Below are 15,609 nucleotides of genomic sequence, written 5' to 3'. Positions count from 1 at the left end.
CATTCCCGGGCTGCTTCAGTGCCCTCCCCCCCCCCTCCGATTAGCTTTTTTTTTTTTATGCCATCGGCAAGCCAAGCAGAAGTAATTGCTTGAACAGAGTGATATGTCATAACTAATAGTGTGCGATTTCGGGATTTTCTTTTTGTCCTGCAGCAAATACTCACATGGTATCCAGGTGGCTCTTTCAAAAATTCAGTCTCTCTAGGAGCGTCCTTGTTGGCTGAAAGCGCTCTTGAGATTGGTGAGGTGGCGATCACCTGTGTTCTCCTCAGCGCAAATGCAGTAGTATCAGAGAGCTTGGCTGTAAGTTACAGCTTTCTTGGTGTGTTTAGGGTGGCTGCAGGTTCTGTGTCTGTGGTCCATGGGTTTCTTGTATATAGGGGTTTTTATTTTACCATCTTGGATATTGATCGTGGTGTCCAAAAAGGAAATGCTGGTGTTACTGCTCAAGCAATAGTCTCGTGAAGGGGTGATGATTATTGAATTTTTGGTGGAAATCAGTTGGAGACGGCAGGGTTTTCTTCCAAATGAAGATGTCATGTGTATATATCTTTGGTATAGCAAGGGTTTAATGGTGCAATTCTTGAGGAATTCTTCTAGGCTGGCATATTGTGGGGCTGTTTTGGTGCCCATAGTATTACCAGATTTGCTTGTCACTTTAGGGTGCACTCATTTATTGGGGGTACATTTCTGGGGTCTCTAACTCTATCAATGTGCTGCTTGCGTCACTTGTGGTGTTACATGGAGCTGTAGCTTTTGCTTCTGCTAGTCCTCACCCCCAGTGGCGCTATCTTGCAGGATTTGGTTTCAAGAGGGCTGGGTTCCTCCAGCCACCAAATCAGTCAAATGCATATGCCTGTGCGCACACTGCCTAACAGGGCATGCCTGAGCTAGCCCAGATTCATCAGCATTGGTGGGCTAACATCTTCATGCCTTGGACTCAGTTCATCAGAGCAGCAATAAGATGCAGTTGGACATGAGCACACAAGTTAACAGAGCGCATCTGAGTTGGGCCAGGATAGTTGGCATTGACAGGCTGACACCCTCATGTGCTGTGAACTCAGTTCATCCCTTTATTTGAGCAGGACAATAATAAATGCAGTTAGACATGCATGCTAACAGTATGTCTGAGCAGGCTGGGTCTGATCAGCACTTTCAGCTGACTACCCTCATGAGCCTCAACTCGGCATGTCACAATCTCTTCATACAATGGTCCTAGTAGTAACTCCCTTGATTGAGCAGACCCCACCATAGTTTTGGGCATTACAGGGACCTTTTGGCTTGGGTAAAAGAAGCATTGCTGCAGAGTAAATGGGGAGGTCAAGGGGAAGGAAGAGTAAGTGAGGATCAGAGGGAGTATAGCAACAAGCTTGACCATAAGTTATTTATTGCCAGGTACATGAACTTATAATGATACCAGTAGTGATGGCCATAGAAGAGAGACAAATAAAACAATTACAATATGACATGGTTTCAACTAGGTATTTGGGAAAGTCTAGCTCAAGTTTGATCAGCAAAAGTCTGGTTTAGAAAGCTGTGCCTGGAGTAAGAAAGCACAAATCACCCCCCCCCCCCCCCCCCCCAAACTCTCTCAACAAAGCCTGAACCAGTTGAGGTTCCCAGGTGTCTGTTGAAGCTTGCAAATGGGCAGAGCCCTCAGAACAATCAGTGGAAGGATTCCAGGCAGAAAAGGAGTGGAACTGTTGCAGCTTTTGGATCCAGGCACCAAGACAGAAACTTGACCTTTGGACAGGAGTTTTGTAGAGAATGAACGGCTCAAGGGAGAACACTGGGTTTGTTTATGGGTAAATGATGGCTCATATGCTGAATAATGGGAACTGATCACTTCTGGCTATGGGTGGCATTATTCTGAGGGAGCTTGCAATACAGACAGGCAGATTTAGTTTTTGGGGAACCAATAAAGGAGTCATTACTAGAATCGGTCTAATAAAGGCTGAGCTGGATGTATGTAGATATGGGTTGATTAGCATTTGGAGCAGAGATCCCCTATCATGCAGTGCTTCTCTGGTCTCAGAATTCAGTGCGGTCCTTGCCTTGGAATCTGTTCTTCATCCTGAATGCTAATGAAGGTGCTTCCCTGTCTTATTTCCCATGTAAATGAGTTGTCATCTAGTTCCATCTCTGATGTAAATGAGACCAGGGGAGTTGCTTCACTCCTATCACCCTTGTCTGGAGGGTTTTAGGTGCATCTGCCATTTCATCTTCATTGTCTTTTTGTAAGTCCTTCCTCTAATCTGTTCAGGCAGAGGTGGGGAGGGGATGAGTCTTTGGTGAGTCGGACAGGCTGTGTACTGTGCCAGGGTTCCCCAAGAACACATTGCTGAGAGGTAGCCGTAACTGTGCCCCTGGTCTGGAAGAAGTGTTGGTTGTTGAAAATGAAGCTGTTGTATACAAGTTCAGTGATTATCCTGTGGCTTTTACTCTGAGCTGTAATGTTGGTTTGTTGTAGGTATGTGAGGCAGGCTTGGATGCCATCCTGGTGTGGGATGTTGGCGCACAAGCTAGTGACATCCACAGTGGCTAGAAGGGTATCGCTGGGAAGGTGGTCTGTTTTTGCAGGAAGTCCGTTCTGTCTTGGATGAAACTCTGTCTTTTGGGTGATGAGCAGGTTTAAGATTGATTCAATGAAACCTGATATTCTGTTAGGGTTCCATAGTTTGAAATGATAGGTTTGTCGGGGTTTCGTTGTTTGTAGATTTTTAAGGAGTGTTGGTATGAAACTCATTCAAGCCCTACGTTTCTGTGGGCAAGGAGAACTCTGAGATTAACCACTGGCACTCATCCAGCAAACGGTCAGAAGCTTTATTAACTACAAAATATCTACTAAGCACAAAGCAATTAATCAACTAGGGTTGCTAGGATACAGGTAATCAACTTTACTGGGACTGCCAGAATATAAGCAGACGGTTACCAAAGACTCTTCACTGCTTCAGTCTGTCTAGAGCTGTTACTCGGGAGGTACTCACCACAGTTGGCTGTACTGGGTGAGCTTCCTGGGTTATGCTGTTGTTCCAAGTCTGAAGGCTTGGTCCTTCTTTAGCAATCCATGCAGGTGACTCCCTCAGAAATCCATGCAGGCAATTCAGATAGCATGCAGCAAACACTAACTTTACTTGGGCTATTTAATCCTTTAATGATATCACAATCATCAGTGCTAGCCAAGCTTGTTATATAATACTTTGGCTTACAGTTTCCAAGAATACAATAGCACATGCTTACACACTGAGACTATCATTTTCTTGTTTTTCTATTCCTGCATTTATTAGTGCCAAAAATTACTACATTATCTTCTTAATTTATGATTCTGTTGTTCTGAATGTTCCATGTTCCCTGGCACTTTACTGGGGTTAACTTTAGGCCTCAATCGCTGCCAATTCCGAGTCATCTTGGAAAAGCTTCTGAGAATTTGATCAACTTGACATGACAAGATTTGATTTTCCTTGCAACAAGGAGCAGGTGAAAAGTCCCTGGATTGGGTAGTGGAGGGATCAGGGTCTGAAGTTCTCCTTGTAATTCTGAAGGAGGAGATGCAGTGATGGTTTTGAGGAGGTAAAGGGGGGGGTTGGCCTTCCTCTGGGGCGGGAGGGGGTGGTAGATAGTGTCAGAGTTGTCTGAGTTCTTTTAGTTAGTCTTCCCAGTTAAAGGAGGACCTATAGTTATCTTTATCAGCTGGTTTTAGCTGGTGGTTGTATCTTATAAGGTATCATTTCTGAGCCATAGAATCTCTTAGACCAACTAAGAAATTGCCAAAAAAAAAAAAACTTTCTACAGGTATCCGGGTTGTAGCCAGAAACCTGAGACCTTGAACCAAGGCAGGAGCAGTGTAATCTGCGTCATAACAGAGCCTCATAAGAGAGCTGAGAGACTCCTTACCAGCTAAGAACTGCCTGCCCAGAGAAGTTTTCCATCTATTGACTCTTCTGTGAAATCCTACAAAATATGAACTTTCATTTCTACCCAGAAGAACTTTTACAAACTTTTCTCCAATACCTGAGGAAGGGTGTCTGTGCCCACAAGCTTGCAATTAAAGAATTTTTTTGCAAAATCTTCTTAGTCTAATAAAAGATATCACCTTTACCATGAACCCTGATTTAGCTTTTTTTCAGTAAGCTTTTGGGCTCTCATGCCCTTCATCAGGCTCAGGGAAAACTTAAAGATGGTAAAAAGTCCCCATAGGTAGGAAATAAACTTCATTTCAGCACAGAAGAAGCTGAAGATGGGAGAAGTTTGTGCTTCTGGGTCCATGAGTGTCTTTTGTGAGTTGCTCTCTGTTGTGCCTATCAGGTACGATTCTGTCCCTGGTGGTGTCAGATGGCAAGCAGGGAAGTGTAGAAATCTTTCTTGTTCAGTAACGAAGTTTTAAAATCCAAAATAATCTCAGATACGGTTCTTCTAAAGCAGGGGTAGGCAACCTCTTTGCTGGAACAACCCACCTCGGGTCAGGGGCAGGCAAGGTCTAGAAGCTGGCTACAACAGCCACTTCTCCCCATGGCAGCACAAGGAGAGAGTTTTGCAGCTGGCACTTGTCCGTGCAGTGGCAAGCACTCCGCCACCAAATGCTGCCAAAGCTCCATGCTTGTGGACTGGATCCAATGGGTCCTTGGGCCATAGGTTGCTGACCACTGTTCTAAAGATACAATGTACTTTAAGAAACCTGCTGACTTACCATTGTTGGTCTAGATGGAGTAAAATAGAACTGCAGGGTCTTGGCCCACATTAGATATGCTGAGGTGATCGTGGTTAATACACCCAAGATGGCTACCCAGGACCCAACCTGTATATGGAAGATCTACTGCTTTCAACAACAAGAGTTAATGCCCGAAAACCTGAGACCTTTAGAGGATGCCCTGAGAGAGATTAAGTGTAGTTACCCTGGTAGTTATACCTAGGAACATGGGTGTGTTCCTCCTTTTTCACCATTGAATATTAATACTACAAAATATTGAAAATATTTTTCTAGGGAACTTAAACTTAACTTGCCTTTGAGTTAAAGCTGCTTGAAAAATCAATCGATAAACTTCCTTCCTTTTACAAATTCTTTGTCTCCTTATCTTCAAATGCTTTCAGGGACGGGGAGAAGAAAGATGAATTTAACAATGCTGTAGCTGAGCAATGTTTTTAAAAATAAATAAATAAAAAATAAACTTTGAACTGGGAAACAAACTGACCTTTTGTTTTAACTGAGGAAGATGGACTTGGAACAGACCCTTATGTCACTGGAGTCTGAACTGTTGCTTTCACAGGCAATCATTTCATAATCCCATGCAGACAAGGTTCCTTGGGTGAATTTGATATCTTTTATTAGACCAACCCAAATGGTTGGAGAATAGTTTATTAAGCAAGCTTTCGGGTTCAAAAACCCTTCGTCAGGCTCAGGAAGCTGCAGCGGTTGGTGTGTGCTCTTCCTGGATGGAATGAAAAGTAAAGAAGCCAGGGGCTGGGCTGGGCTGGGGAGTCAGTTGCCAGGCAGATTATAATGTATCAAAAATCCAATGTCTATGTTTAGTCCCTGATCTCTAGTATCCAGCAGGTTGATGAAATGGAGCTCATAGGCTCGTCTCTGGGAAGTGTTGTGTAAGTTTCCCTTGAGGATCAGGACTGAGAGGTTGGAGAGAGAGTGGCCCTCCTGTGAGAAATGTGCCCCCACCGGCTTACATTGATATGAGGCTCCAGAAGACCACAATGTGAAATAATCTCTTGACCACAATCAGCCTCCTCATTCTATAGAGACATTACTAGTCAGCTCTTCTTCACAATCAGCCTGAAATAACAAACTGCTTGCTACTTTTTTAAATTCCCTTTTTTAAGATCAGAACAAGTGTAGCACAGTGGGTTTACAAGACTCATTGTACCAAATTAACACCTTTTTGCCTAGCGTAGGAGTCATATAATCCATCAAAATACCACTTATGCTGAAATGCATATAAAAATAAAGTTAAATCAGAAAATATGACCACTCCATCTACTTATTTAAACATTTTATATGCCCATCTCACTAAAAACAACCATTTGGGTTGGTCTAATAAAAGATATCAAATTCACCCAAGGAACCTTGTCTGCCTATATCCTTAGACCAACACGGCTACAACCTAAACCCCTGCATAATCCCATGCATACATTTGTTGAGCTGGCATTTTAAAATTACTTCATAGTACTTGGAGTTGGAAGGGACCTAAACAGGTCATCAGGTCTGACCCCCTGCCCCAGGCAGGAATGGGTGCCGGGGGCTTGTATCATCCCAGCCAAATATCTGTCCAGCCTCCTCTTGAAGACCCCCAAGGTAGGAGAGAGTACCATCTCTTTTGGGAGCCCATTCCAGAGCCTGGCAGCCCTAGCCGGGTGCATTTGTAAATGGCCATCAGGTCCCCTCTCAGCCTTCTCTTGTGGAGGCTGAATAGGTTCAGGCCCCTTAGCCTCTCTTTTTGTAGGGCCTGCCCTGCTGCCCCTTGACTCTGCAAGTAGCTCCTCTGGACCCTCTCAATGCTAGCCACATCCCTCTTGAAGTATGGCACCTAGACCTGGACACAGTACTCCAACTGTGGCCTGACCAATGCTGCATAGAGGGGAAGGATCACCTCCCTGGACCTGTTTGTGATGCATCTGTAGATGCACAACAAGGTGCGGTTAGTCTTACTGACTGCTTCCTTGCATTAGCAGCTCATGTTCATCCTGGAGTCAACAATGACTCCAAGATCTCTTTCAACTATTGTGTTGTTGAGAAGGGTGTTCCCCAGCCTATAGGTGTGTTGCTGGTTCCTTCTCCCTAGATGCAGCACCTTGCACTTGTCTATGTTAAATTCCATCCTATTCTCATCCACCCACCTCTGTAATTTGTCTAGATCCAGCACGCCCCACAACTTGGTGTTTTCAGCGAATTTGGACAGCATGCATTCTACGCCCACATCCAGATAACTGACAAAGATGTTGAACAGTACAGCCCTGGGGGACCCCACTGCCCACATCCCTCCAGGTTGAAAAAGACCCATTTACCACCACTCTTTGGGTGTGACCATCTAGCCAATTTGCCACCCATCTTACTGTGTAGGCATCAATGCCAGAGTCACCAAGGTGTTCTTCTTTTAAAGAAAATGTGGTGGGGAAACTATGTCAAAGGCCTTCTTAAAGTCTGGGAAGACATCGTCTACCCCAGCACCCTCATCCAGGGACTTTGTGACCTGATCATAAAAATAAACCAGGTTAGTTAGTCAGGACCTGCCCTCAATGAACCCATGTTGGCTGCCCCTGAGCATTACCTCCCCGGTGGGCCCTTGGAGATGTGCTCCTTGATAATTTTCTCAAAGGTCTTCCCAAGGACTGAGGTAAAACTTGACTGGTAGTCACTGAAAACTTATGATTTCATATGTGCAACTGTTCAGAGGAACTAATTACTACTTAATTAACCCTAAAGTATAGTATGCCTGGTACTTCATTGAATGCAGAGTATATTACAATCTAGGTATGCAAAAACAAAAATGTGCAGAAGGGATACAATATACAAGCATAGTTAGGTAAAGTAAGGTGCATCTTTTTAGTTTAAAGACTTGTAAACTGAGAAGCAAACTCATGGGGTTTCCCAGGGGGTCAGATCTTGATGCAGTGGTGGCTGGGGTTACTTGAGCCTGAGAACAGCAATCTTCTTCCAGCTGCTTTGTTGCCATTAGCTCCCTAGTATGTTTTAAATAGGAGGCAGTGCTTGAGAGCATCATCATTAAAGTTTTCAACAAGGTGAGACTAAAATCTGTGCCATTTTACACACCAGTTATCTACAGCACTTTTAAAATTTAACTTGGCTAGCTATGTTTTTTTTTTATCTGACCAAATCACATTATAGTAAGATAAATGCACTTGTTGAAAATCTAATTTTATGATAGAGTATAAAATTGGCTATTGAAACCTGATCCTGCAGTCTGTACCATCAGTGAAGCTACCCATGATAAATTTTAAGCATGTGCTTATATACCCTGCTGACTTCTGCAAGAATAAGTTCTATAAAAACATGTTGTATACCTGCTGACTCCTGGAAGTATAAGGATTGCAAATGTGAGCTTAAAATCCATTTCCCAATGAAATAACTCTAGCTGACTAACTTAATTTCTTTTTTTCTCTTTTTATTCTAGAGCACTCATCTTTCCTTTCTTGATTCGTGGAGGAAAGCCAACACCACTCATAATTTTTTTACTAGCATTTATTTTTTGTCTCTTGAATGGGTATTTACAAGGTCGGAGCTTAAGTAATTATGCAGAATACCCTTCTGACTGGTTGAAACATCCTTGTTTCATTGTAGGTAAGTTAAATAAAAACATTCTGTGAAAACTGAAAGCAAAGTTGATTCTCAGACTTTTTTTGAGGTAAGGGTTTTTTGATCTCTTACTGGACACGGTGTATAGTTATAAGAGCTAATGGTCAAGCTTTTGGGCATTGGGTACCCTTCCTCAGGTTACCTGATGCTCAAAATCTTGTCCAGCAGCTCTCCCAACTATACAGTTCGTCTAAAATAATTACTCATTATAATATTGGGCACAACTGCAACCTTCCTGGATGTACTTGTCTGTGCTGGTCTTTCACCAGGATCCATAGTATTTGGTACTAGAATGGTGACTTTGTTGGGAAAACTTAGGAACATCTCTGAGAGAAGATTAAAGCATGATTTTCTGGCAGGATTCTCTGCATTGATTGCCTCAGTGTCTTAGAGTTTATTTGGTCAATTCAGCTTAACACCATGGAAAGAAGAAAATTCACATATATTAAATATTTCATTCAACTGGAAACTTCTGATCACAGTAAAGTACTGTCTTTGAGCATCTAGCCATAATCCTACAATGAGCCCTGTGCAAGTAGAACTCTGTGCCCAGACAGGCCTGCTTTTTCTTGTGGGGTTTTCTCTCTCATTTAGTCTAGAAGCGAGTCCCAGAGTGGGTCCTAGACTTGATGGAAATGCAGGCATATTTCTTTCCTCTTATGTTGTTTGTTTTATTGCTGTTTAATAGTTAGATAAACCACACTTTGTTCTGTCAAAATTGCTGTTACCAATCCAGAATTAGTGTTCCTGCCTTAATTATTTTTCTCCAGGATTTGCAGGATGGTTGATTGGTATGGTAATCAATATTCATTCTGACCACATTCTTAGAAGTCTGAGAGAACCAGGGGAAACTGGCTACAAAATACCAAAAGGTGAGTAAAATGCTGTAGACACTTTTAAAATTGTAAAGGAATACTTGAGGAAACATGATTCTCCTTTTATATGAGATTTCCATTACAGCCCTCAGCAAATAACATTGAGATTACAAAACCAGAGGCAAGGAGTTGGTTTCAAGTATAGTCCAGAAACAAAGAGGTTAGCTCTATCCCCCAAAGTTAGGAGAATTTTTTTTTTTTTTATCATTAGTCAGCTAATGCCTTTCCTGTTTCAGTATGAGTTTCAGGGAGCAGAGGACTCTTATAAACTCTAATCCTCAAAGCCTGTTGACATTTGTTGCTTTACTGTGTTTTGTTTTCCTGAGACATCGATTTGTTCCAGGCATTACTGTTCCTTACTGTGCCTATGCCTTGCTGTGTTCTCTCAATCCTTTGACAATTGATTGATTCCTTATCCTCTTAGGTAAGGAACTACCCTACTTGTGATTTTGCTTTTTTTTTTTTTGTGAACGATGACTAGTTTCTGTGACCCCTGCCACAAAGTGAATGCAAAAATGATGCCACATGCTACAAGTGGCCCACTACTTTTTGTTTCCCTCAGCACAATTTAGGTAGATCCCTACTCTTAGGAATACTCAAGGCGAGCCTTGTCCCTGAATTTTGCTATCACTCTTACCTTTCCCTCTGGCTTTCAGTCTTAGTTTTAATGTGTATTTTCATAGAGAAATAGTGTAGATAGTCAAAATGCTTGACACACTTCTCTGAGAAGGCTCTCTCTTTAATCTTGACAAACCTGACCCAAAGCATCCAGGCCACAAGAGGTAAATGCTTGCTCTGCAGTGATCAGCACTGGAGGTTTTTTGGAGGAACTGAATAATTACTTGCCACACAAGTAAAAGAATGCTGGTTATTTTAAGTGCGTTTAAATCATTGGTGCTTAGCTTTTTGGCCCCATGAGCCAGATAAGTGGCACAGGGCTAGTCTACTAGCTAGATCTGTGAAGTTGGGGCCCAGATTGGGTCCTGTGCACCTGGATCCAGCCTTGTGCCATCAGGATCCCACCTCCTGCTGCCCTGTCCTGCCACCACCTTAATCTAGCATGCGGAACCATGCTCTCTTGTCTACAGGGCTCCTTACCAGTCTGGAATTTTGGCAGCAGGGGAGTGGCAATTAATGCTGCCCCCCTCCACCACCAAATTTTCAAACCTGTGGGAAATCTGGTAGACAGAAGATAATGGCCCATAGGCTGGATCTGGCCCATGGACTGGGGCTTGTTTAAATCACGGGTGCTCAATCTACAGTTTTAAACACAAGTTAAGGCTTGTGTCTTGTGCTCACTGTTCTGTTTCTGTTGCTTAATGTTTTGAATTTTGTTATGCAATATAAAAATGTTTTCACTGTAGCACTTGCTCATCTGAAAAGTCTTATTGAATGCTGTGAGGCTATATGAGATATGGTCTCCATGAATAAGTGTGCTGGAGCTGACTCCAATGTTTTTTTGGGTTTAACTTGTATATAAAGTTCTCAACAGGGTAGCATTAATTCTAGACAGACATACTTGGTTGTGGAAACACAACTTAGAGCCTTAGAATACTTTGCCTCTTGAGTAAGTGGCAATGTTGAAGCAGTAAAGATGGTTGTTTTTTGTTTTGTTTTGTTTTTTAATTTTTCTTGGGGGGAAAAAAACACTTTAAACAACTAAATACACTTGCTTAAATATTTTTGTCATTCAGATGAATAAAATTTCAGGGCATTTGACATTAATTGTTGAGGTACCTCAGTAGGTTACAGAAATTAAACATGTTAGTCTGACTGAACAGCCTCTTGAAAATGAACATGGCAATGTATGGCAGAGTGGGTTTTTTATTTTTTGCCATTGTTTATAAACAAATAAAATAATCATGGTTTAGATTTAAGTAAGTAATCCTGGTTCTTGTGCCTTTCACACTTTAAAAGTGGTTACTGTCATGTGTACTTGTGGCACTTTTTTTGACAAGATTGGCCAAGAGCTGCAGATTGACCAAGAGGTGCTAGCACAGGGGTGGGCAAAATGTGGGCTGGATGTGGCCTGCCAGGCCATTTTATCTGGCCCGTGGGGCCCCTAAAAAGTTTAAAAAATGAATATGTATCTGCTCCTGGCTGCCTGCCATGCAGCCCTCGATAGCTTGCCAAAACTCAGTAAGTGGCCCTCTGCCCAAAATAATTGCCCGCCCCTGTGCTAGCAGCAGGTACTTGTACCAAAACTCTTAATTGTGTATGTAGAGAATTTGAGTGACTTATGCATGCAATCACTGAACTAAACATAATGGAGCTGTTTTCCTTTGTACATTGTCTCCCTTATACAAAAAACACTGCTAGGGAAAATAAGAACAATTTCTGGAAAATGAACTATGAACCTAATTCCCTTCCTTGCCCATCTGCAGTAAGAATAAGAGACGACAATAAAATGGTGGTAGTTCATGGTTTGAGTTGAACATACAAAGAATCTCATGATCCTTTTGATACAAGATAGGCAAGAAAATGATACTCCACTTCTATCACACACCCTCAAATAAGATGCAAGACAGAATGAAGATTTTTTTTTTTTTTTCCAGACTTATGGCTTCCTAGAGCAATAGAGCTTAAGCTTCAACTCATTTACCCATACTCAGCCAGAAGTTCAAACTGTAGCTGCTGCTGAAGACTGATCTCCATGGCCAGATCTAAGAATTTGTAGAGCTAAAAACAGCCTACAAGACTAGAACAGGAGAGTACCCAGGAGTAACTAAAAGAGCAATATTGCCAGAATAAAAATATCTTAATTAGTGGAACATCAAGGAGTTGATTGTTAACACCTTGAGTTAAGTAAAAAAAACAAGGAGGCATTAAGTTAGTTGGTCCTCCTACCCCACTTGGCTCCATGAACAGATATACTAGTGCTGCTGGAGCAGGAATCAAAGCCATGTGCCTTTTATTCCAGGCAAAAATCAGCAGTCCCACTTAAGATGCACCAGTCAGTTTTGGGGGATTGATTTCTTTTAGGGAAAAGGTATATGTGGTATGTGGGTAAATAAGTAGTTTGTCTTGCTAGTTGCTCACAGAAATTGCTTTGTATTTTGCAAGCTTTTTTTTGTAAGCTTTACATGGTAAATCAGTCTGAGCTGTAGAGCAGTTCAGTCTTTCGCATCTTAATTGTTCTCAATTAAAAATTAGTAGCCTGACAAATATATCATAAATCAATCATGTCAGTACAGTTGATTTTTATAGATCATTTTGGTACTGCTGTGTTTAGTGCCACTGTTTAATAAAATACATGTACTCATTAACATTAGAGGAAAAAACTAGAGCCCTTTCTCTTATATAGTACAGGCAGTCCTTGACTTATGTTTCAAGTTGCAACATTTCACACTTGCGACACTTATAAATTGACACCTTGTTTCAACTTTATGACATCAGCTTCAACTTACAACACTTGATCTGATGCAATGCCATGCCAGGAATCAAGTTTGCTGTGTCACTCATCTCCCTGGAGAACATCTGTCCAAATTTGCTTGGACACTTTCTTTCAGAAAGCAGGCAAGACTCCAGAAAAACTTGTAGCCAAGACTCCTGAGAAGACTCCAGCCAAGAGCCCTTCAAAAAGTCCAGTGAAGTCTCCTCAAAGAAGTCCTTCCAAATCAATATGATTGCTATTTATGATTAATACATTAATGTAACTCATCTATAACTGATAGAGTACAAAATTTGGGGTATTTCTGGTGAGAATAGGGTATTGGGCCTTGGTTCAGGAACCAATCCCCCATTTATAACATTGTTTCTTATGAGAAAATTGGTTCTGAGTTATGTTTCAACTTACAATTGGTTCCTGAAAACTGCGTCTTGTCGTAAGTCCGAGGACTGCCTGTAATTTTCTTAATATGAAAAAAGGCTTTAAGGTAATTGCAAACTGTCTTTCATGAAGGAACTATTTTTCTGCTTACAATAGCAGATATTGCAACTGCTTTTCTACAGTGTGTTAATAGAATAAATGTGTTGTTCCTTAGGAGGAATGTTTGAATATGTTACTGGAGCCAATTTTTTTGGCGAGATCCTCGAGTGGTTTGGATTTGCTTTGGCCTGCTGCACCATTGAAAGTGCTGGTTTTGCTATGTGCGCACTCTTCATTCTAGCTTCCCGGGCAAGGCAGCACCATGAGTAAGCTTCCAAAATTACAGAAGTTCTTTTTCCTTTTCTTCTAAATCATCTGTAACTTAAGAAATTATTGGGTATTAAACAGGGATATAGGGGTTTGTATGTGTCTGACCCCTGAGACACTTATTGATTTTGAAATATTCTTCAAGGCTGCTTGCTTTTGCCTTTAAAACAAAGAACTTTATTTATTTTTTTTTAAACTCAGTACACTCCAGTGCCAAGCCCAGCACATGCCCAGAAGAGGCAGTGTGTTAGTTGAACCTGGCTTGCCTGTCTGTATAGATCGGGTGCTTTGGTGGGGCTTTTTGGTGCTTTTATCTAATAGCTGTTTGACTTGCCTCTTAGATAAAACCACCAAAAAGCCCTGCTAAAGCACCTGATCTATACAGGCACCTGTGGAACTGAGTTGAAGTAATGTGCTGCTGCTTCCAGTAAACCATGTGTTTTTCTTTCTGTTTCTCTTTAACATCTGCAAGCACCCCAAGTTAGTAACTCCTGTTGGTAAATCCTGGTTACTTGAAACTTGCTTTAGGTGAATTAACTGCAAAAATGAATTAGGCAAGTTAAACACTATTTATTATTTATTTAAGTAAATGCCAGGAAGGGAGAATTTTCCCTTTTAAATTCCATTTCTGGGCTACTCTAGGTTGGAAGAGCTCACGTGAATTGAACCACCAAATTTTTTACAAAGCAAGTAAAAAAAACATCTGATTGTCAAGTTGCCAGTTTAAAAGAGGTATGGAATAAGGTTGTGTTTTATACCTTTCCTTCCTCCCTCATAAACTGCTGTATAAAATCTTCTGAGGGACTATAGAGAATAGTTGGGGGATAAAAGCTCCTAACCTAGCAATAGCTAACTCTGAACGATTGCTCAAATTACTCAAAGTGGATACTAGAGATCATGGACTAAACATAGACATTGGATTTTTGATACATTATAATCTGCCTGGCAACTGACTCCCCAGCCCAGCCCCTGGCTTCTTTACTTTTCATTCCATCCAGGAAGAGCACACACCAACTGCTGAAACCTCCTTAGCCTGACGAAGGGTTTTTGAACCCGAAAGCTTGCTTAATAACTTTTCTCTAACTATTTGGGTTAGTCTAATAAAAGATATCAAATTCACCCAAGGAACCTTTTCTGTCAAAGTGGACGAGGCACTAGGTAATTTGTAAAAGTCACCCCTCTGATTATCTGTTATGGTCCTGAAATGCTTCTATAGGAGAAACTTCAATAAATCTTTCCAAATCAGTCTGAAAACAGCTGCTGTTGCAGTAGTACATAATCTAAATTGTGTAGTACACAGGTGTTAGATGGAGCCCTCTCACCCAGCCTGCAATGCTGCCTGTGGGTCTCTGACCAGCCTGCCATGTACAGCACCCTCTGGCACCAGCCCCACATGCTGAATATGGTGCATAGAGCCTGTCTGGCATGGGCTGCATCTGATGGAGCCTGTCTGGGATGTGCACTGCATACAGCACATGTGTTGCCTTCCCTCTGGGGGCCTGTCTAGGGCATGCACTGCATGTGGCAACCATACCAGACTAGCCCTGCACACTGGATCTATTTGGGGCCAGTCCAGGTTGGGCCCATGGAGTGGCCCCATGTACCAGACCTAGTGTGCAGGGCTGGTCTGGTATGGGTGTCACATGGCACAGGGGGTGTCTGAGATGCATGCTATGTCCTGGGCCAGTGTATGCTGTATGCAGCATGCATGCAGCATCCATGCTGGAGCAGCACTACATGCTGGATCCGACACACAAGGACAGCCTGTGGGCCCAATCCAGCCTACTGGACAGCCCCTGCATTCCCTCATCCCACCCCTTTGACACCAAATAACTTGCTCAAGGAAAGGATTTTTCATTTTCCTTCTATATCACGCTTTTGACACCTTTTCTTTGATACAAAAAGGAGAATGCACAATCCTTGCCAGTTCCTATTTGAAAGTTACATTTACCTACAGAAACTGGTGAAAATTGAATAGACTGAGGAAAAAGAAAAGAGAAATTCACCAATGGCAAATGGAGAAAGTGTGGTGTGGAGGGTAGAGAATGTTATGCAAAAAGTCTTCTAGGAAGATAGAGTATGACCTTGGAACACTTGGCATTCCTTGGCATAAAATCAGTTTCTCTGTTGCTTTTTGGAGTTAGTTATGCTTTGGTCATGCAGTCAGGTTGCTAATGTCAACCCCACAGTTACCTGTGAAGATCCCAGATTGTTAGATCCTATTTGCTAGGTTTATTTCAAATACTGTAACTGGGTTTATATAAAAATGTGGGAAACAC

The 15,609-nt window shown here is 42.0% G+C and overlaps 1 protein-coding gene across 1 annotated transcript in view; it reads left to right on the top strand.

The window, feature by feature from the left end:
- Window positions 1-15,609, top strand: part of SRD5A1 (steroid 5 alpha-reductase 1) — a 19,372-nt gene that overhangs the window by 369 nt on the left and 3,394 nt on the right. Inside the window, exons 2-4 of the mRNA XM_025205800.1 lie at window positions 8,127-8,305; window positions 9,091-9,192; window positions 13,179-13,329. Coding sequence (XP_025061585.1) covers window positions 8,127-8,305; window positions 9,091-9,192; window positions 13,179-13,329 — 432 coding nt within the window. The remainder of the gene's footprint in view (window positions 1-8,126; window positions 8,306-9,090; window positions 9,193-13,178; window positions 13,330-15,609) is intronic.

This window comes from Alligator sinensis, unplaced genomic scaffold, assembly GCF_000455745.1.
Source record: "Alligator sinensis unplaced genomic scaffold, ASM45574v1 scaffold248_1, whole genome shotgun sequence".
Taxonomy (NCBI): domain Eukaryota; kingdom Metazoa; phylum Chordata; order Crocodylia; family Alligatoridae; genus Alligator; species Alligator sinensis.
Note: the sequence above shows the minus strand (reverse complement) of the source record. Positions and strands in the feature narration are given on the sequence as shown.